The sequence below is a fragment of the Rhinopithecus bieti genome, unplaced genomic scaffold (assembly GCF_001698545.2).
Source record: "Rhinopithecus bieti isolate Rb0 unplaced genomic scaffold, ASM169854v2 scaffold_11944, whole genome shotgun sequence".
Classification (NCBI taxonomy): domain Eukaryota; kingdom Metazoa; phylum Chordata; class Mammalia; order Primates; family Cercopithecidae; genus Rhinopithecus; species Rhinopithecus bieti.
The window spans coordinates 3995143-4018652 of record NW_016807378.1 but is presented as its reverse complement, the minus strand read 5'-3'; the positions used below and the strand labels follow the sequence as shown (position 1 = coordinate 4018652).

Below are 23510 nucleotides of genomic sequence, written 5' to 3'. Positions count from 1 at the left end.
TTTCACAGCTACCCTGCAAGGATGAGATTATAATTTGTCTGTTACAGTAGGGAAACTGAGAATCAGAAGTGGCTTATGTGAGGCAATAGCTCTGAAGCCTTACAGTTTTCTCTGTACCGCTTGCCTGTCCTCAGAAAAGACTGTAGTGTAGCAGGCAAGTTCAAATAGCCTTGTGTTTGTTGGCCAGCCACTGCAGCCTTTGTTCAATGCTGGGCACAGAAGTGGTTCCAAAGATAGATAAAGACTGAGACTGTGAATACGCTCTGCAAAGCAAATGAGTCCCGCCTTCTGTTTATGCTCTCTGGGTGGCAAGCATTGCACATGGGGAAAGTGGAGACACAGTAGGAGGCAGTGTTTATGTGAGTCATGTCCAAGTGAGCAGAGTGGACGCTCACAGAGCCCAGAGAGCATCTGTGAAGGAATCCATGCTCGTCGCGCCAGGCAGGGCACAGAGCCCGCTTTCTCAGTCTACTGAAGTTGTTGAGTGTCGTAGACCGAGGTCACTGGGTAAGGCCTCATGGAGGAACCAGCCTGGGTAGGGCAGGGAAGCTGGCTAGGCCTGAGCAGGGAATGAGTGCTAGTCTCCCTTCAGCCAAGCTCCGTGCCAGGCACCTCAGCAGCTCTCCGGGAAAGAGGGAAGGGAGTGTAGAGCCCTAGGACCCCCTCACCCCCAAGTCTGGGCATCCAGTGTCTGAGACCTTGCCTGCCCCACAGGCTCCTCCTGGCAGGTGGTGCCCAGTGGGCTCCTATGCTCCTTTGCATGTGCTGTTCTTCCCCCTTCTCTTCCAGCTCCTCTTCTCATTGCTGCCTGGACAGCCCCTTAGCTGCCTCTTCGCCTCCAGCCTCCTCCTCCAGTCTGCTGCTGCCCTCTCATCTTCCCAAAGACTTGTCTCTTCCTGCTGCTCCGTCTCCTGCGCCTCACCACCCACTGGAGAGGCCAGGCCCCTTCCTTGGCCTGGAGGGGACATCTGCCACCATGTGCGCTGGATATCCCCACCACATGTCCTCACAAATCCTGAACCTTGAACATGCTGTCATTCTACCACTCTCCTGTTCTTTCCACACTCACATCCCTGTGTGGGTATTTCCATGGCCTGGAATGTCCACTGCCCAGTCTTCTAGTAAAATAAATTTTACTAGACTTTAGACAAGGAGGAGTTGGCAACTTGGAGAACTGATTTACAAAACTATTTTCTAAACTGGTACATTTCCCCAGGTACAAATCTGCCTCCTGTGGGGGATGCAGCGTGCATTACCACATCTACTGAGTGCCTCCCGGGACCCTTTTGACACTTCCCTTTTGCGGCCCCTCTGGACTCCTCAAGGCTCTGTTGGACACCGCCTGCTCTGGGTTTCTATGCCCTTGGTTCATATTCCACAAGCACTTGCCTGTGGTCTTGTAATCCATCTTCCCCTGTGGGCAGGGCCTGAGCCTACATATTCCCAGCCCTTTGAGTGGTGCCCAACTCTTGCTAACGCACCAAAAATTGTTGCCGAGTGAATAAGTAAGAGATTAAGGAGGAAGATAAACACCATTCTCTGCTTTTGGTATCATAAAACCTTCCCACTATTCGAACTTGTCCACGATAAACACTGCCCCTCTGGGGAGCGCAGAGCTGCCGTGAGGCCTGTGCTCTGTGTGTTGCTGACCTCCCCTTGCAGGCCTCTTTGGTGGAGCTCGGTCTGCTGTGTCCTCTTGCTCAGAGACCCCTCCAGCCCTCCTGACAGCTGGGTCAGCCCCAGCTTCTCCACATTTGTCTCCTTGCGCCAGCTTTGGATTCTGGAAAAACAGCTAGTGCTTTGGAAAATCAGCACTACTTTATTTTTGTTCCTTTGAAACTTAAGTGACTTTTCTAAGAAAAGTCTGAGGTTAGAATGGTGCAGAAAGGACCATGGCCAAAGCCCAGGCAAGCTATTTTTGGGATGTGAATGAGCACCCATCGCATTTTTCCCTTCCATCAGCCGAAGCACTTGTTCCAAATAGTTCACAGCCTGGACTTACAAAGTACAGGCCCCGTTTGCACAGGCGGAGGAGGTCCACGTGTCTCTGTCTGTCTGTGAGTCTGACTGAGGTAGATGGTGTGCTTCCAGCGATACCAGGAGCAGAAATTTTGAGAAGATACTGTCATGTGTGTAGTGGAAAGCCCTGCCCTCTGGTAACTAAGGAAGAAAGACTTTAAAGCTGGGTGTCTAAGGAGAGGTGGGCAGTCATGAAATCTAGAGAGATGTTCTTTGGAGTTTTTTCTGTCTGTGCATTAGCGAATTGTGGCTGGGTTATATTCACATCAGCCAACCAACTTGCAGCACCAAGAATGATAGACTTTCAATGGCGCTATATCTAGGGTACTTTTCTGGGAGTTTTTCCCTTTTCCTAGTAACTGCAGAACCACTTGACTCAGAGCAAGACTGACCAGGTACTATTGTCATTAGCCAGGGCATCGCCTTGTGCAGTGTGTGGTACTTTTCAGCCAGCGAGAGGAGTAGAGTATAGGGGAGAGATTACCCGCAATGCCACATTGACAGGCCAAAAGGCACAATTCTATATCTTTTATAAATGTTTATGTTTAGTATTGAACACTAAATAGTATGATTAATATTTGAATGTCTTAAAGAAATTGTATTTTTACTTCTCAGCACCCATCCCCCACCCTACCCTCATTGTCCAAAGCTGACCTCTGCCTCCTCCTACTGTTGCAGGTGTGACGTTTCTCCAGATACTTCATGCTGTTCGCCTGTGTCCTTGCCACACCACTGCCACACACGACTCCTGAACCATGGGGGAAAACGAGGATGAGAAGCAGGCCCAGGCGGGGCAGGTTTTTGAGAACTTTGTCCAGGCATCCACGTGCAAAGGTACCCTCCAGGCCTTCAACATCCTTACACGACACCTGGACCTAGACCCTCTGGACCACAGAAATTTTTATTCCAAGCTCAAGTCCAAGGTGACCACCTGGAAAGCCAAAGCCTTGTGGTACAAATTGGATAAGCGTGGTTCCCACAAGGAGTATAAGCGAGGGAAGTCGTGCACGAACACCAAGGTAAGGATAAACTCTCCTAGTCTTACCTTTGCAGGGCATGTGGGTTGACATTTAGGAGGTTAGGAAGCTGTTGCCATTTGGCACTCTAAGGTTCTTGGGTGTGGGTGTGATGTTGCATTGTTTTCCTCTGGTAAAGGTTTCCTTTGTCTCGAAGCATCAGCTTTTCCTGGCTGGGAGGTTCCCTCCACTCGTGCTGTCTCCAAGGGAGGGAAGCCAGAGGCAAAGTTGAGGGAGAGAAGCCAATGCTTGATATTACCCCCACTTCTATTATTCCTGCTGCCACTACTACTACTTCTGGTAGCTGCTATTTATTGAGCAGCTTCTAGGTACAAGGTACTTTATGGCCATGATTTCCATGAACAGCTCCAGTAGTCCTTCAGGCCATTTTAGAGATGGGGAAATTGAGAAGTCAGTTGTGCCCAAGGTCACACAACTAGAGGGCAATCTTGGTCCGTCTGATTCTAGGGCCTAAGTCCTAAATCTCAGGGAGAGGCATAGTTAGAGAGTTGTGTTTCCCTGGGTGTGGACATTTTAGAAAGATCCCCTGGTTTTGAATTAATTGGCTAAGAAATAGGTCTGGGTCCTTACTGCCTCTTCCTCCCTGTCTCTTTCTCTTCTACCTGATACCCCTGCATTCTCCAGCTGCCCACTCCCTTCCTCAGGATGCATTTCTGTACCTAGGGCCGCACTCATAGTTAAGCCTACACTAACCGATTGCATCCCCCATCATTTGGCCATAGACAGCATCGGCGAACATAGGCTCACTATCACAACCTTTCTCTGACATTTGTGAAATGCCCACCACCAGATGGGCAGCTGAGAGTGCAGGCTTCTCAGCTGACTTCCCTGGTGGCCGTTGGGGGCTATCAGCCCTGAGCACTGGTTCAGGCTGTGTGTTTAGGTTAAAATCGAATGTGCTGTATTTAGACCTCACAGGAGGTAGCTCAGCTAGAACCCTAGGAATTCCAGTTGGTGCCAATCCCAGGACAAGAGGATTGAACTCTCCATGGCAATCGGGACTGTTGTGTTTTTGTTTTGGTGATGAGAAGCTGTTGAGTCCACCATGGGATATGCTGCTTTCCACTGCCCCAGGGGAGACAGCTGCCAAGCTCCTGTGAGCCTGGGGCACACTGACACTGCTGGACATAGGAAGAGCATTCCATCAGGTTGAAACAGACCAGTCGCCTCAGTCCAGAGCAGGCTAGCCATCCAGGCAGTACCTGCCCATAATCTGCCATGCTCCAGCTAGGCAAAAGAGATGGGGGAGGTAGGGAAAAGGAAGGGGGAGGAGAAGGTGAGACCAGTGTCCTGGGTGCTACTCCTGCCCAGTGCCTCCCTTCCTCGTTGTTGTGGTTTCATAGTTCAGAGTTCACTGGGTGGCTCTTCAGATTTAAAGGAGGGGAAGCTTTTAGCTTCCAAAGTGTCACCCCTCTTAGTAATTGTATATGGTGGCTTCTGTTTTTTAAAAGTCCCATAAAAGTCAGGTGGCCCAGTTGCACTATGTTCTCTCACAGAGGGTTTTCCGAGCTCTGGTTTTATTAGGGAATGCTATTGCCCCATATACCCAACATGCTGTGGCTGCTGAGGGACCCTCTTGGTGATCTGAAGACAGATTGTCACAGGGAGTCAGTGAGTACAGCGATGGAATGGAGGGCTGACCACCAAGAGGAGACCCTTCTTCCAAAATGTACTAGCTGGTTACCTACCCAGTGTGGCCAGCCTCTATTTTACAAGCTTTGGTAGCTTGAAATAGAACAGTCATCACATCTTGTGGTTGGCAGGTCACCACTGGCTTCTGAGATACAAAGGGAAAGAAAGCACCTTTTGTTAGGGATGCTGGGTAAGGTGCCTCTTGCCCAGGATTTTTTATGCCTTTCTTGTGAGGAGGAACAAGGACATTTTTCACATGTGAGATAACCCATCTCATAAAAACCGCCTGAATGCTGAGGAGTGGAAGATACATTTGAGAATGCATTGTAAGTGTGAACTCTGACTGTGTTAGGCTACTTGAGCTGTGCTTTTCAGAAACACCGCTCAAAATTACCATAAAGAACGGGGAAATCATTGACTCATATTAACAGGAAGGTCCAGACACTTTAAGTCGGGGCCTTAACTTGGATGCTTGGATGCTTTGCTCTCTATTGGCTCCATGCTTCCCTCTTGCAAACACATTTTTCTCCGTGTTTGAAGCCTCTCCTGTACATCTTTATAGCTCCATTCCAAAAGGCTGGAATCTGTCTCTTCCAGGTCAATATTGAAAAAAAAAAAAAAACCATTGAGAAGGATTCTGATTGGCCCACCTCCGGATTTATTATGGCCAAAACCAGGGGAACTGGTTACTGTGATTGGCAGCCCTTTCAGGCATCACATGATCGACGTGAGGGAAGAGCGGGTCCCCAAGGATGTGGGAGTGTGAGACAGATAAATAACAGGTGCCCTGGACTGGGCGTGGTGGCTCACGCCTGTAATCCCAACACGTTGGGAGGCCAAGGCAGGTGGATCACTTGAGGTCACGAGTTCGAGATCAGCCTGGCCAACATGGTGAAACCCCATCTCTACTAAAAATACAAAGGTGTGGTGGCGGGTGCCTGTAGTCCCAGCTACTCAGGAAGCTGAGACAGGAGACTCACTTGAACCCAAAAGGCAGAGGTTGCAGTGAGCTGAGATCACACCACTGCACTCCAGCCTGGGTGACAGAGCGAGACTCCATCTCAAAAAAAGAAAAAAAAAAAAAAGAAAGAAAGAAAGGAAAGAAAGAAGAAAGGAAAAAAATCACACAAAAAATGGGTGTCCTCTACAGTGACTATTGATTTGTATTCTGGCCATGATATAGGCTCCTTGCATATCACATTCATGTGTGGGTGTTTAATGGCCAGCTCCATGAGGCCGGTGCTTATACTCCTTGTTGTGAGTCAAAACACAGAACAGGGGTCCTCACCTCTTCCAACATGAACAGACACTGTCTTGCTCACATACCATGTTCAGGCATCCTTTGGTGTCATGGTTTATGCTGAGCATTAGTCAAGGAAGAAATGCTGGCATTTGCATACATGTGGCTCATCATCAATGCTAAGCCAGATGACACAGTTTTGTCAGGTACCAGGCATAAAGCCAAGCTCCCGGTTAGCCATAAGCAGAGCAGGAATAAATGTAATTCAGTCAGAACCCCGACCTTTGTGCTGATGTGGATGCGTCTCAGCACCACCTGGAGTGGGTCTGGGCTTAAGCATTTCACAAGCATTTATCAGCCCCTGTCATATACTGAGCACCATGCTCCTGCCTCCATGCCACCAGTGAGTGTGTGTGTGTGTGTATGTGTACACATGTGCATGTCACAGCAGTGAGAGACTGGGGAAGAGGGAAGGGCTCTAGTGGAGGTGCCAGGGGACAAGGAGAGTGGCCTGAAAGTTCTCTAGAGCAATGGCTCAGGTGCCAGTTACAAAATCTCACTTGGGATTATTGTTTATTGTTGATTATTATTTATGAGGGTTTTATTGGCACTGAATATTAATAATTCTTTCCCTCAGCATGACTATGTTTGGATAAGAATGAGGGTGAGCTGAGGATCAAGCCAAATGAACTCTTTCAGGATTGATACTGACTTGTGTATTAGGGTACCACCGGACTCAAATGTCACACCCAACTGAGTAGTGTTCCTGAGGAAAACAACCCAGAAGAACCTGCAATATGTAATTTGGTGTGGGAAATGCTATAATCACAAAATTTTGGACTCTGGTTATTTTTATATATAAATCTTTAATGCTAGAAGGAACTTGAGCAGGTGTTATGTGCAAGCTCTGCATTTAACAGGCCACAAACCAGGGTCCAGAAAGCTGAAGATAGTGGCATTACTGGGATTTGAGCTCTATTTACTGGTTTACCCTTATATTCTTTTATTTGCTCATTAGCAGGTGTTTCCAGTGCCATACACCTTACCAGGCATTTGACAGACAGGATAGTTTGGAAGATGAATAAGATGTGGTTCTTACTTGAGCTTTCTGTAAAGACACATAGGTAATTATTTCTGTATTTACTTATTAATCATTCATCAGGTGACTATTGAGCAACTACTATGTGCCAGGCATTTGTCTAGGTATCTAATAGCTCTGTGGCCTTGGTCAAATTACTTAATATCTCTGGTCCTTAGTAGCATTCTCTGTAAAATGAGGATAATAAGAGTAGCTACTTCATGGAGTTACCATGAGGGTTAAATAAGGTAACCTTTGTAAAGTGTAGAAGGCTGTGTAGCATTGTGATAAGTGATCAGTAAACATTTAGCCCTTATTATCATTAATATCTTAAGAGCTAAGAGAGAGGTCTGTACATTGGTCTGCAGGAGTATAGAAAAGCAAATGACTGATTATGACGGGGGTAGTCTGAGAATGCTTCCTGGAAGAGGAGGTTTGATGTGGGACTTGGCAAATGAGTAGGAGTTTGCCGTGTAGAACTGAGGAAACAGCTAGAGGGAGTGCATATATTCTAGGGAGAGTGTGTTGCTCTGTAATGGGAAAGGAGGCGTGTATGGGGTTTGGGGGAAGGGTGAAAGCCGGAGAGCACAGAGTGGATGGATGGTAGGAAAGGCTGGAGAAAAACACCTCCTGGTCCAGGCTGTGAACAGAAGGTCTGGTATTCAAACAGAGGACCTGGGAATCTGTTAACAGTGAGCCTCTGATTCCCAGTCCTGTCCAGGGTTCTTTCCACCACTCCTCACAGGATTGCTCAGTAGTCACAGGTACCATTACAGACCAGAGGGTATTTGTACATTGTTGCCATAAAAACTCGCAGGAAATGACTCATGGACTCTTGTCACCAGCAGGAATCGGGCCAGCCTATGTAATGAAAACTCTTGTGTTATCTTTTTGGAAGAATGTGATTGTATTTTATGAGTATCCAACAGGGTCACCACACACCTTTTGCTCCTGGGCCCCTCCCCTGTGTGTAGCCCAGGCCCCGGTTTGTGCTCGAGGGTCAGACGGTCCTATGGTCCCCAGCTTCCTCCACAGATCATGCAGGGAGGCAGCGGAGCAGGGTGCGAGGGTGTTAGGGGTAGAAGCGGTGACACCGGGAGCAAAGACGGCTACCCCTTGGCCTGGATAAACCTGTCTGACATTCCCAACCTCTGAAGTCATCCGTCATGGCTTCCCTGGCTCAGACACTTCAAGGGCCACTTTGCCTGATACTGGCAGTTCCAGTCATAACCGATAAAGCAGAAGATGGTCTCTGGGGTGTGAAACTGTGCAAGTTGAAGAAAAAGCTTAGATGAACTCTGGATTTATCTGCTTACCTGACAGTAGACTGCCGGCCCTGCAACATTGAACACATTTCTGAGCCTGGATTGCCAGTCAGGTTGTACCAATGTCTGCATTTGTTACCACAGCTGCACATGGAGTGTGTGGGGTTTGCATGAGTGTGTGCGTTGGGCATTGTATGTGAGCTTGAGGAAATCCAATTCACAGCAATGTTGTATGGAGAAGGAAAAAACTTTCCTTTTTAGCTGTCTTCATAGGAAGTGGTTAATCCGGGTTTACTGAGTTCACTTTGTAAATATATTTCTAATAAAGAATTTTTTGTCTTTTTATGAAAAAACTAGGCCAGGTGGGATGGTTCACGCCTGTAACCCCAGCACTTTGGGAGGCTAAGATAGGAGGAATGCTCAAGGCCAGGAGTTCGAAACCAAATTGGGCGACATAGTGAGACCTGGTCTCTACAGCAAATACACACACACCCCCTTTGCACACATACACCACACACGCATACACTTAGTCACACACACACATACACACCACACACACATATATACACAAATACACACATATACATCACACACATACATACACACACGCCACACACCATACACATACATACCACACACACATACACACATATATACAAATTCACACATGTATATACAAATACACACATACACACACATACTACACACACCACAAACCATACACACATACACACATACCCCACACACACCATACATACATACACACACCACACACATACATACACATGCACTTATACACACATATACATACATACATACCACACACCCACCACACACACAACACCACACACACACTATACACATATCTATTTATTTATATATACACATATATATTTATTTAAATATAAACATATATTTCTGCCCCCATACTTATCTATATATTTCCATATATATTTCTTTATATATATTTTTTCTTTATAAGAAAAAGAAAAGGTTTCTTTGAAAAAAAATGCCTGCTCATGATAAAAAATAACTCAAGTAGGATAAGAAAATATAGGGTGAGACCGAGCAAGTGGGATGAACACAGTGAGACCATGTCTCTAGAAAACGATGTATTTTCATTAGCTGAGTGTGGTGCGCCCCACCATGCTGTGGTCCCAGCTATGTGGGAGGCTGAGGTGGGAGGATCGCTTGAACCCAGGAGGTCAAGGCGGCAGTGAGCTATGATTCTTGCCCACAGCACTTCTAGGCCTGGGCAACAGAGCAGGATCTCTGTCTCAAAAAAAAAAAAAAAAAAGAAGAGAGTAGGGAGAGATAACAAAAAGACAAGATCAAGACTATGGCTTTTGATTGACTACTCTTCAAGCCAGAGCTAGATCTACAAAAAAAAAAAAAAAAAAAAAAAAAAGGAAAGAAAATTTAGTGTGGAAGAAGTTTCCTTTCTCCATTCCCCCAGTTTTCCTTCCTAGAGGCAAGTACTCTCCCATTTCTTGTGTGACCTTCCTGAAAATCTCTGCATGTTTGTGGATGTGTGATATGGATACATGCACTGCCCCCTGTATTTTCTTAATGGGAAAAAGATCTACAAACATTTTTTCTACACTTGTTCTGAACTTTTTTCACTGAAAAATGTATCTTCGAGATTGCTTTTTCTCAGTAGGTGTGGATCTAACTCTTTTATTCATGGCCTTTAATGGTTTCCCATTTTATGGCTAGAGCACAATAGCACCATTTCTTTTTTCTGTTTTTCTTTTGAGATGGAATCTTGCTCTGTTGCTCAGGCTGGATGGAGTACAGTGGCGTGATCTCGGCTCACTTCTACCTCCGCCTCTCAGGTTCAAGTGATTCTCGTGCCTCAGCCTCCCAAGTAGCTGGGATTACAGGTGTGCGCCACCATGCCTGGCTAATTTTTGTATTTTTAGTAGAAATGGAGTTTTACCATGTTGACCAGAATGGTCTCGAACTCCTGACCTCATGAACCACCAGCCTCGGCATCCCAAAGTGCGGAATTACAGGCATGAGCCACCACACCCAGTCTATAGCACAATTTCTTTAGCTTAGCTTATTTCCAGTCTATTGCCATTTTAAACAGTGCTGCAGTGCATTTCCTTAACCACACTTGTTTGTATACATGTAAAATTGTGAGACAAAGCGTATGTGTGCTACATTTAAAAATTATAGGCATTGTCAGATTCTCCTCCCTGGAGTGGATACTCCCACCAATAGTGCAAGGGAGCACCAGGAACAGTCCTTCTTTAAAAAGAGAAAGCACAGTAAGACGTTGCCTCCTTAGATTTCCTGGGCCATGCTGAGTGGGCACTGATAGAGTCCTCTGAGTCCTGCAGCCTGGACTAGGTGACCTTGAACAGGGCCACTGGGTGAAGAGCAGTCCAGCAGTGATGTGGCAGGGATTACTGCCATCCTTTTAACAACAACAGTTTTATTACCACCACCAAGCTTTACAGCTCGCAACATAGTTCCATATGCATCGTTTCATTAAGAGGTTAGGTTTGCAAGTCCCCATTTCTCACTCCTATAACCCCAGCACTTTGGGAGGCCGAGGTGGGCAGGTCCCTTGAGCCCAGGAATTTGAGACCAGCCTGGGCAGTATGGCAATACCCTGTCTATACAAAAAATACAAAAATTAGCCGGGCGTGATGGTGCGTGCCTATAGTCCCAAACTACTGGGGAGTCTGAGTGGGGAGGCTGACTTGAGCCTGGGAGGTCAAGGCAGCAATGAGCTGTGATTGTGCCACTGCACTCCAGCCTGGGTGAAGAAGAAGACCCCATCTCAAAAAAAAAAAAAAAGGAAAAAAAAAAGTTTGCTGTATCAGTAAAAGTGAATGTTCTTTAAGAGAAGAGAAGAACACATATAAGTGTATCAGATCGAATGCACTTATATTTCTCTTGAAAATTTCATCAAATAATGGGAGACTTTAGGGCCCTGGCCCACAGAGGATCTGTCCTGTTAGTGCTGAACAGGGGCCTGGCCTGGCTAACTTGTTCTCTTTATGATTCAGTTCAAGCAGACATCACCTCCTCCTGGGAGCCTTCCCTGACTATCTCCTCCCCACTGCCTCCTCTTATTCCATCCCCAGTCTGGGTTTGGTGCCCCAGTGGGCTCCTAGATTCTCTGGTCCTATTGCTATCTTGCTGATCAGTGCCCCACATTGATTGCTTTGTCTTTTTCCCACTCGATGGTGAGCTTTCTAAGGACAGGGAGCGTGCCTGGCTCATCCCCGGGTCTCAAGCCCCCAGCACAGGGCTTGGCACAGGGAAGATGCACATGGATGGAGGAGCGAACTCTATGGCTCAAAGGGCTTCTTTCTGGAGCTTTACTGTGTGAGCTCTGGTATTTCCAAGCTTTGATGCTGGGTTAGCAGAAATCAATACCAGACAATCCTTTCATTTCCTTATTTAAGCATCTGTCCAAGTTTGCATCTGAGCATTCCTTCCCTTCAGGGCGGGGATGGTGGCCACAGCCCTGTCTGGCCCTTGCCTAGCATCTGGCTGCCCGTGGAGCTTTCAAAAGAGACGGGAAGTTAGCCAATAGGCTTGTGAAGCTGGAAGACTGAGTCTCCCTTTACTTGGAGAAAAAAAGAAAACCCTCTTGCAGCTCCTGGCCCACCCAGGGTTGTACAAGGCCCTAGGGAGTCTCCGGCCGGGATTATCCAAATAAATGTGTATCTCTGGGCAGGGAAAAAGGAAACCATGAAGCAGTTTAACGCTCTCCTTCCCAGACTGAAAGGTAAACCCTGGCTTCCCTCTTCTTTGCTCTTTGGAGACTTTTGCTCTGCTTTGATTTTTTCCCACAATTAAAAATATCTTGGCAATCAGTGTATTCCTTGACCAGATAATTGTCCCACTTGGTGTGACTATATCTGTCTATCTCCTACTCAACAGGGTGGAGTACCAGGCTCAGTTCAGCCTCCTGCCACAGGGAAGGTCCTGGGCAGTTCAGTGAGCCTGATTCTCAGGTTGTTCTCCTGCGCTGAATTTGTAAGGTTGTGTTCAGCTGTGGGTAACTGAGATGTGACCAGAGGTGAAAACAAATAGGGGCTTATGTTTTTAAGGAGAAGTCAGGAGAGAGGTGGTGGCTGGAGGTTCAGTAGCTGTATTCTCTGATTCTCTAGGCCAGTGCTGCCCAGTAGAAATATAATGTAAACCCATATATAATGTTAAACTTCCTATTAGTCACATTTTAGAAATATAAAGAAGCATTGAAATTGTAATAATATATTTTATTTAACCTAATATATCCACACTATTTCAAAATGTAGTAAATATAAAAATGATTACTGAGATATTTTGCTTTTTGTATATTACATTTCTGAAATACTGTGTGTTTTACAGCTCATCTCAGTTAAGTCTAGCTACACATCAAGTGCTTACTAGCCACATGTGGCTAGTGGCTGTCAAATTGGACAGTGCAGCTTTTCCTCATGCTTGTTACCTTGTAGTCACAAGGTGGCAGCTGTAGCTCCAGCCATCACATTTGCTTTCAAAGCAGGAAGAAGGTAGAAGGGATTGCTGTAGTTACATACATCTCTTTATCATGCAGGCAAAAGTGTTCCTAGAAACTCTGCTAAAATGTAAGCTCCATGGGCACAGGAATTTTTGTCTATATGTTCTTGGCTGATTCCCAGCACCGAGGATAATGCCTGACACGTAACAGGTATTTGCCTCAGGTTAAGTTCTTCAAATGCAGACGCTTAGTAGGTGTTTGGAGTGCAGGATGTTCCTTAGCAGTCAACACCTGTGAAAGGAATGACAATGATTGAGCTGAGGAAGACGATTGAGCTGAGGAAGAAGTCAAATTGTGTACAAGAGAGCCAAATGTCTGCAGGTTCAAGCAATTAGGTCTCTTCCTACTTGGCCTTTCAGTAAGTGAGTTTTGCAAGAAACAAGGTGGGAGACAGCATGCTTCTTAGTTGATATTAGTGTTTTAGGACTTTCTCCTTAGTTCAGGTGAAAGCCTGGTTTTTGTCACATGGCCATGAAAGATTAGGCTCACAGACACCTTGAAGGGTGAGAAAATGGACTTTATTGGGCGAAAAGGAAAAAAAAAAAAAAAAACTCAGCAAAGTGAGAGAGGCTTCTGTTAACGGGCCCCCCGTCTCACACATTGAATCCCACGTACCACCCGGAACAGGAGAGGCCAGGCTCCTCCCCCTGCTAATGGTGCAAACTTCCCGAGGCCCCACCGCATCCTCCCAGTGCACAGGCTGGTCAGAGGTTCTTCGGGGACCTCTTTATACTTGGCTGTCTCATTAGGATGGTCAGCCATAAGCTACCAGCTCTCCATGTAACATGTACTAACATATATCCTGATACAAATATTGAAATATATAACACATAGTTATAGAAATATATACTTAAGAGAAGTTGTAAATATAGTATATACATGTATTTTTATGTGTTATATATAGAATTAGATTACATTAAAAAGTTACTCATTTCAAACTTCTATGCAGCTTCCTAGAAAGATAAACCTAGTCTATTATAATTTCAGAGGCTGCTCAGAGCCTTTGGCTATATGTGACAGATTTCACTGCAACCTGGTGTATTCTACACCTCCTGCTGTCTTGAGTCTTACAGTCTCAAGAGATGTAAATACAGGATAGTGAGCTATACCAAAGGCTGGTCTATGGGAAATCTGCAGTGGAAAGATTTTATTCTCAGGACCCTTTCTGCAGGGGACAGCTGTCAAAATCTGAGGAACATATAGGGGGAGATTTTTTTTAAGTTCAAATCTATAAGATTTAAGTCCAGAGGAAGTTTCATGTCCCCTTCCAGCCAAGGAGAACTTGCTGATGTTTACTTGCAGCTGCTTATAGATGCTCTCTAGCTTTAAGAAAATGAGCTCTTGCATTTACTCTTCCCCTTGGGCATTCCCAATGTGTCTTTTTAAATTGTGGTAAAATACGTATAACAAATTTGTCATCTCAACCATTTTTAAGTGTACAATTAATTCAGGGCATTAATTACATTCTGGACGATGTACAACCATCACCGCTTCCTGTTTCCAAAATTTTTCCTCACTCCGAATAGAAACTCTGCAACCATTACGCAAAGACTCCCTCTGCCCTTCTTCCCTCGGCCCCTGGTACCCTCTCATCTTTTTGTTTGCGTAAATTTGTTCGTAGTATTTCTTGTGAGTGGAATCATATCATCTTTGTCTTCTTGTGTTTGGTTTATTTCACTTAGCATAATATTTTTGAGGTTTGTCCATATGGTAGCATGTGTCAGAATTTCATTCTTTTCTTTTTTAATCTTAATAATATATTTAACCGATATATCCAAATTATTATTATTTCAGCATGTAATCACTATGAAATTATTTAAAGCTATTTTGCATTTTTTGTACTAAATTTTTGAAATCTGGTGTGTGTTTTACTCTTATAGAACATCTCAATTCAGATGCTAAATTTTAATCAGAAATACTTCATCTGTATTTAAATTTTATAAAACTTACAGTTGAAAAAGTAAATTTGCATGTCCAAGTTATTCCAGTCATACTTAAAACTTTTCCAGTACTGAATTGAGTTTGAGGTTTTTTTCAAGCAAAATGTGGCAAAATATACATAACATAAAATGTTAACCATTTTAAAATGTGTAATTTGGTATCATGAAGCACATTTACATTGTGGTACACCCATTAATATCATTCATCTCCAAAAGGTTTTCCATCTTGCAAAAATGAAACTCTGTACTGACAATCAGTAACTCCCCACTCCTCGCCACCCCCGGTCCCCACCTACCACCATTCTCTTTCTGTCTCCAGAGTTTAACTATTAGGTACCTTGTTGAAGTGGAATTATACAGTATTTGTGACTGGCTTATTCACTTGGCCTGATGTCCTCGAGGCTCATCTATGGCATATGCCAGAATTTCCTTCTTTTTAGGACTGAATAATATCCTGTCCTGTGTATGTACCACATCTGTTTATCCATTCATCCAGCGAGGAACCCTTGGTTTTTTTTCTGCTTTTTGGCTAAGATGAATAATGCTGTGAGGAGCACTGACGTGTATCAGTTTGAGTCTTTGTTTTCAATAATTTTAGGTATTTACTAGGAGTGGAATTGCTGAGTCATATGGTAATTCAACTTTTTGAGGAACCACCAAACTGTTTCCATTTACCCTTATATTTTATATTGCCATCCCTGAGTTAAATTTTTCATAATTATTAATTCATTCAAAAAATCATTTTCAGCCAGACATGGTGGCTCACTCCTGTAGTCCCAGCACTTTGGGAGGCCAAGGTGAGTAGATCGCTTTAGCTCAGGAGACTGAGACCAGACTGGACAACATGGCAAAATGCTATTTCTAAAAAAAAAAAAATACAAAAAATTAGTCTGGTGTGGTGGAATGCACCTGTAGTCCCAGCAACTTGGGAGGTTGAGATGGGAGGATTGCTTGAGCCTGGGAGGTAGAGGCTGTAGCAAGATGAGCTCACACGTCTGCATTTCAGCCTGGGCAATGGAGTAAGACTCTGCTTAAAAAAAAAAAAGAAAGAAAGAAAGAAAATCATTTTAAATATCTGCTACATGCCAGGCGCTAGGGACACAGCCACTATGGATATACATATCTATTTCTTCATGATCATGCCTTAATTCTTTTGGGTATATGGTATACCCAGAAGTGAAATGCTGGGTCAAATGGTAATTCCATTTTTACTTTTTTGAGGAACTGTCTTACTGTTTCAAGTAGTTGTATCATTTTATATTCCTACTAGCAATGTCCAAGGGTTGAATTTTCTCCACATATTCACCATACTTATTTTTTGGTTTTTAGGGTAGACATCCTAATGGGTGTCAGGTGGCATCTCATTGTGGTTTTGATTGGGATTTCCCTAATGATTAATGATGTTGAGCATCTTTTCATGTGCTTATTGTCCACTCATAAGTCTTCTTTAGAGAAATGTTTATTCCAGTCCTTTGCCCATTTTTGAATCAGGTTTTGTGTTTTGTTTTTGTTGACTTTTAAGAGTTCTCTATATATTCTGGATAGTAACTCTTGGTCAGATAAGAGATTTGGAAATATTTTCTCCCATTCTATGGGTTATCCTTCTATTGCGCTGATAGTGTTCTTTGGTTCACTAAAGTCTTAAATTTTGATGAAGTCAAATTTGTCTATTTTTCCATTTGTTGCCTGTGGCTTTGGTGTCATATCCAAGAAATCCTGACCAAATTACTGTCATGAAGCTTTTGCCCTACGTTTTCTTCTAGGAGTTTTAGTTTCAGCTCTTACAATTAGGTCTTTCATCCATTTTGATTAATTTTTGTATATGGTATGAGGTACAGGTATGGCACAACTTTTCTGATTAATTTTTAAGAGTCTTATGCTTTATTTTTCTTTTCTGTGGTACATATTTGGTGTCTGAGTTTGTCTCCAATTCCTTTTGTTTCTGTGAGGCCTGCTTTCTCAGGAAATCTCAGCTATACTTGCCTGTCACCCTCATGAAGATGAATCTCCACATTTCTACTTCTGGCCTGTACCTCTCTCTTGAGCCCCATGATCCCATTGAAGTAATCTGATATTGTGAAATATCAGATTTGGTTTTCTCCCCTTGGAATCTCCAGGGTGATAAGAGTGTCCTTTGCATGCTGATGAGATGCTTGGTGGCTGGCAGCCCATAGGCAGTTTCAGGATGAAGATTGCTGCCTGAAAGGCCTAGCCAGTTTCCAGGGAGGACAGAAGGGCTGAAGGATAACTCGCTCATCAATGGCCAGTGATTTCATCAACTGTGCCTACATGATGAAGCTGCCATAAAACCCCAAAAGGACTGGGTTCAGGGATCTTCTGCTAGCTGAACACGCGGCAGTGACTGGAGGGTGGTGTGTTCAGGGAAGGCATGGAAGCTGCTGACAAAAAACAAAAAAACAAAAAAAACCCAACTTTTGTAAAATGTTTGAAGAGGTTTATTCTGAACTAAATAAGAGTGACCATGGCCCATGACACAGCAGGTCCTGAGAACATGTGCCCAAAGTAGTTGGGTTATAGCTTGGTTTTATACATTTTGGAGAGACAGAAATGACAGGCAAAGACATGAATCAATACGTGTAAGGTATGGGGGTGCAGGCATGGGGGCTTCCAGGTTATAGGTGGATTCAAAGATTTTCTGATTGGCAATCGGTTGAAAGTTAAGCTTTGCCTGAAGAGTTAAAGTTGGCATAAAGAAATATATGAGTTAAGATAAAAGGGGTTATGGAAGCTAAGGTTCATGTTACCTAAATGAAGCCTCCGAGTAGTAGGAGACTAGATGGTCTCCTTAAGAAAAACTAGATGGTAAATGTCTCATATCAGACTTCATTGTCATTATTATTACTATTGTTTTTTGAGACAATGTCTCGCTCTGTTGCCCAGGCTAGAGTGCAGTGGCATGATCATAGCTCACTGCAACCTCTGCCTCCAGGGCTCAAGCAGTTCTACTGCCTCAGCCTCCCAAGTAGCTGGGACTCCAGGCCCATCTCCTTTCTTCCTCCCACATGCAATCACACCTTCCTTTGCAGTTCTCTTCATGCTTGTCCCCTGCTCTTCACCCCCACTGCCCCACGTTTGTTCAGGGACTGACTAATTTCTTACTCAAGTGATCACACCTGCCAGCTTCTAACCTCTCTTGGCCTTTCCTCCCCTCCAGTCCAGTACTGGCCCCTGCAGAGTCACTCTTCGCAAGCACAGCTCAGATTGTGACTGTCCAGATTCAAAACTCCCGGTGCCTGTGGATTAAAGTTCCAGCTCTAGCCTGGCCCAATGCCCTGTCTGATCAGCCCAGCTCCTGCCTCACCAACCTGTTTCCCACAACTCCCTTCTCACAGGTTGCCTTCTGGGCAGGCTCCTCCACTAGTTCTCAGCCTCTCCTCCACCTGCCTCTGCCCAGCACTGTAGGCACTTTCTGTGTTCAGTCTGCTGAAATCCTGTCCTTGGAGATCCTCCACCTTTGCAGCTCCAGCAGCCTCCACCTCCTCCCACCTCTCTCCTTCTCCCCAGCAGCCCAGCTGAGAGCCGCACCTAGGAGTTTTCCACTGCCCAGAACTGTCCCACCTAAACTCCCACTGGAAATACTCCTCTCTAACCATGACTTGGAGCTGCTGCTTTTCTTACCGTCTCATTCTCATGAGACCTGCTGCAAATTCACATTCCCATCCTTAGCCAGTGCTTCCCTGTCCTCCTGATCCACCTGCCTCCCAAGGGCTTCATTCTTTTGCCTATCTTAGAGCCCACATTGTGCCTTTGCAATCATGTTCAGCAGCTTCTCAGTGTGCTCCTGACTTCAGGCTGCCCCCCGCCCCCCAAAGAGACTCTGGTGTCTCTAATTCTGTGTCATGCTCTCGAGGGCTGCCTGGCACTGTTAGAGAGAGCTGCAGAGCCCAGCTGATTGGTGTTGTTACCAAGTTATGATAACTTAATGCTGAGCCTCTCAGTGCTGCTGGGACAGCCTTTTCAGAAAATCTAGCCAGTTTCCTGTCTGTATCAATTCCCATAGCAGCTGTTGCCATCCTTTACTTCCTTCTCTGTCTCTTCAGCCCCTTCCCTTTAAGCAGCCATCTGACTTCTTATGAAAATCAATATCATCAGCTCTGTTTCTTCTTCTGTTCTCCACCAAATTTCTGGGGAAAGTAATTGTGTACTCCTTGCTCCCATATCTTCACCTTCCCCTTATCCCCTAACACACTGAAACCAAGGTTCATTCTCCTGTGCTAGTAGAAATGCTTTTTTCAGGGCCACTAGAGGCCTTGGAGTTAGCAAAGATCATGACTTTGTCTACTTGGCCTCTTTCAGACATTGTCCGTGGTGGGTTGCCATCTTCTTGAAGGTCTCTTCTCCTTGAAGAGACACCTTGAGGGAGGGGAGAATGAGGGTTATGCTCCTTTGCAAGGAATTGTAAATCTGAGTTTTAAGAGGTCCAGACTCTTGCAGTGTTTTCATTTTTTTTTTTTTTTTTTTTTTTTTTTGGCAGGAAGGTTTCCCATGAAGGGTATACCACTGGTCTTTATTCTGGTGCTGCTGCACGCAGTCACAGGTGTGAGTGACACTGATTTATGATCTCTTGTGCTGAAGGAACCTCCTGTATTTTTGCCTCCTACATTGATTCTGAAGCTCCTGATCATACCAAATGATTTGTCCCTTGTTAGGGTTTAATAACATCTCAATGGTATAAAGTTTTTCTGTTTACAGAGGAATTTTGCATCGAGTATCTCATTTGATTCCCACAATAACTCTCTGGGGTAATAAGGGCTGGGATTATTATCCCCACTTTACAGATGAGGAAACTGAGGCTTCATTGGGTTAAGGGACTTGCCTAGAATTTCATGGGGATAAACGGAAGAATGTGACAGTGTTCAAAACCAACAGTCCTAGACTTTAGTATCTACTCATTCAACCTTTGAGGACTTTAATAGAGAAAATGATTCTGGGAAAGATATGAGATATATCGTATTTTTCAAGTACACTATTTCCTCAACAGTTAATCTTGGGTGATAAGGATACAGAGAGGGCTCAGATATTATTCTTGCCTTTATTTTCCTTTTCTTTTTTCTTTTGAGATGGGAGTTTTGCTCTTTTGCTCAGGCTGGAGTGAAATGGCGCAATCTCAGCTCACTGGAATCTCCGCCCCTCCCCGGGTTCAAGCGATTCTCCTGCCTCAGCCTCCCAAATAGCTGGGATTATAGGTGCCTGCCACCATGCCCAGATAATTTTTCTATTGTTAGTAGAGACAGGGTTTTGCTAATGTTGGCCAGTCTGGTCTCAGACTCCTGACCTCAGGTGGTCCACCCGCTGTGGCCTCCCAAAGTGCTAGGATTACAGGTGTGAGCCACCGTGCCTGGCCTATTCGAATCTTTATTTCCAAAAGAAATTCTGTCAGAAATATTTAAGGAGGGCAACAGCATTGTTTTGTATTTATGAATGTCTGGTTTTAGAATTTCACCTGTTTGTTTATTAGAAATTCTCAGTTAAAGTCCTGGTACTATGAATTTGATGGATTTAGTAGTTTTCAATTTGGGTTTAAGGATGGCATTTGTAGCCTTGTATCAGCCTCAATGTCTAATTTATTTTGTTTTGTTTATGTTAACTCAAAATCCATCCAGCCAAGAAGAGAATTTCAAGTAAAATGTTTTTTTAACAGCTTACCTTGCAATCTCTTCAGTTACAATAATCTGTAAACTTGAACATGCAGTAGGTAGATGTGTTTAACTTGCTTTAGGAATCAACCTTGAGACCGAACTTTTCTGCCTTGTATGACCAAGGCAGTATCACCCACTTCAAAGAATAGTTATCAGTAGGACATGAGTTAGCTTCACAGGGGCCTGCAACATTAAAACATTCCATAAATCACAACTGCTATTGTTTTGTCCTACAGGTTTAAGGAAAAGTTAACAACTGTCCCCCATGCTGGGGATTTATGGTAGTGCTGGTCTGGTACAGGGATTTTTAATTTTCAGGGGTCTGTGAACTTGAATGAAGAAAAAACCCTTTATTTTTACTAACCTCTAACTGAAATGTAATATATTCCCCAATTACAGGGACATTGTAGGCAACAAATCCATCTTAGGAGTGCCTATGACTTCATCACTAATAGAAATCTCAAATATTTTCATTCCTTCTTGAAGTGGTTGCAGATATCTCAAGCTAGGATTTACACTTATAACTAGAAATTATAAGTGAATAATTACTGAGATTATTGTAAGGTGTTAGACCTACAACTAGATCTTGTTACTTACTATTAGCTATGCTAGATCTGTTAATGTTTTGTTTTATGCATTTAAAGAAAATATTCTGAGAAGGTTTCCATAGGTTTTATCAAGTTACTGAGATGGTTTGTGGCATAAAAATGGTTAAGGACCCCTGTACTGATGCCATAGAGCTGGGAATAGAGGGGTCAGGAGCCATGTGGGGCCTGCCAGTGTAGTGGGTGGGGAGTGGGGGAGTTGCTGAAAAGAGCTTGGAAGGGATCCAGGTCAAATCTCTGCTCCTCTAATTTTTAGTTTAGTGACCAGGGACCAATTACTGGCTTGAGATCGAATTTCCACGTCTGTAAAACAGCAATATTCTAACACACCTTAGTTGCTTTAACACACACATGACACCATTCCTAGCAATAGGAAATCGTCAGAAACATAAATTCCTCTTTCCCTTCCTCCCAACTCTGTTCTGTTTCCTCTTGTGTGATATGAGAGATTTTAGTAGATGGCCTCTCTAAGGTCTTTTAAATGCACTGTGATTCTACGTTTTTCCTTTAATTAAGGTCACACCACACAGTCCATTGTTTGAGTCAGAGGTGGTGTTGTAAGGCCTCCATGAATGGCTAGTCTTCCCTTCCTGGAGCAGCAGCGAGACATTCAGACCCTTCCTGACCCTCCTCCCACTGTCCACCTTGGCTCTCCCTGGCTCACCTCCAGCCTGAGCTCATTGGTTGGGAATGTGTAGGCTGATTCTCTGCTCACTGGAGTGCTTGCAAGAGGGCCTTGGGGTAACACATTCTGAGACCTATTCCTACACTGCCTGCGCCAGCTGATAGCAGGCCTGGGAAACCCATTAATCATTGTCCTCAGTGGCCCCACAGACCCCCGTTTACTCTCACTGCTTCTCTATCTGCTGTTCCAAGCCAACTGTTCTTAGATGGAAAATGCAGCCTATTGTTGTCTTGGCGCTAAAATGATGGGATGCTTTCTTTGTTCAGGAAGTTAGGAGCATGTGGGGTGGGGGAAATGGCTTAATGCCTTTATGAAACCATGTCCTGACTCCTTTTTTTAAAAAGTCCTGAAACAGAAAAGTTTTGTGGTCACTGGGTTCGGATGTAATGCATTGCTGTGGTTTTGTTGCTCGGTCATTTAACTGACCTGGGCCTTGGAATCATGCTCTATTTCAGCTCAGTTTTCAGAGTGGGTGACATGTATGGTGTGCCTGGCTGACCACTGCATTGCTCGTTAAAATGATTGCCAGAGTCTCGGCCTGGTGGACATCTGTCCACACTCAGCATGTCCTCCCCTTGTCCTGGCCCAGACACAGAGCCTCCACTCCAGTTCAGAGCCCAGAATCTGACTGCCTGTGCCCTTCTCAGGCCCACGAGGGAACTGAGTGTAAGGAAACAGATGTATCTGAGACTGAGCTGAGTCAACAGAGGTGGATGGTACGTTTGGGGTCTTAAATATCACCCATAGGATGCTGGCTAGGGAATGTGGAGGTGAGAGGGACACTCTTGCTTCAGGATATAGGAGAAGTAGGTGTGCTGTGGACACTATTGAATAGACTGCTTTCAAAGCTCTCATTTCTTCAAGCCAGAGTGAGACAGTGGCATGGCACAGGGCCTGAGAACATGGTCTTTGAGGTCAGACCAACCTAAGTTTGCATCCCACTTATGGCTGTGTGACTTTTTTTTATTTTTTGAGACAGGGTCTCACTCTGTCGCCCAGGCTGGTGTGCAGTGGCACACATCAGCTCACTGCAACCTCTACCTCCTGGGCTCAAGTGATCCTTCCACCTGAGCCTCCTGAGTAGCTGGGACCACAGGTGTGCACCACTGTGTTTGCCTAATTTTTGTGTGCTTTTGCAGAGATGGGTTTTGCCATGTTGCCCAGGCTGGTCTTGAATTCCTGAGTTCAAGCGATCCACTCACCTTGATTTCCCAAACTGCTGGGATTACAGGTGTGAGCCACCACACCAGGTCTTGGCTATGTGACCTTAAGCATATTACTTAATTGAAAAATGATAATAGTCTCCGACTTTGAGGATGACTGTGAGGCCTGGATAAATTAATATGTCTAAAGCACTTAGAACAGTGGCCAGCATAGAAGAAGATGATTACCTTCGTCACGATCACTGTTTGTCAGGACTGTTTGAAAGGACTCTGAGCAGAGGGCTCTCTATCTGGCTGCCTCCCTGTCCTGCAAGCTGCTCCCTGTTCACCATTCTCCTCCTGGTTAAAAATGGGCATCTCTGTGCCAAGAGAGGGCTCCATTGCAGACCCTGACCACCAGCATACCTGCCCACAGAGGCGGCAAATGTGGTAGTCAGCTGCCTCTCTGAAATTCCAGCCTGGGAGAGGCAAACTAAGCAAATACCATCCTCCTGAGTGTCCTGAACTGTCATCTATCCCAGCAAATGTCTGACACTAAGGTTTGTGATGGAATTAAGCTCTTCTGAGAGATTTCATAAATAAATTCCAGATACAGTAGTAAACCAAGCCCGCTGCTGGGCCTTTCTGTACTTTAACTGTCACAAGAGTGAGCTTGGGGGAT

General features: G+C 44.7%; 1 protein-coding gene across 13 annotated transcripts in view; it reads left to right on the top strand.

The window, feature by feature from the left end:
• Positions 1-23510, top strand: part of MICAL2 (microtubule associated monooxygenase, calponin and LIM domain containing 2) — a 249879-nt gene that overhangs the window by 47923 nt on the left and 178446 nt on the right. For all 13 annotated transcript variants that reach the window (XM_017881588.1, XM_017881586.1, XM_017881587.1 and 10 more), the window contains exon 3: positions 2698-3038. In XM_017881588.1, coding sequence (XP_017737077.1) covers positions 2775-3038 — 264 coding nt within the window. In that variant the 5' untranslated portion in view covers positions 2698-2774. The remainder of the gene's footprint in view (positions 1-2697; positions 3039-23510) is intronic.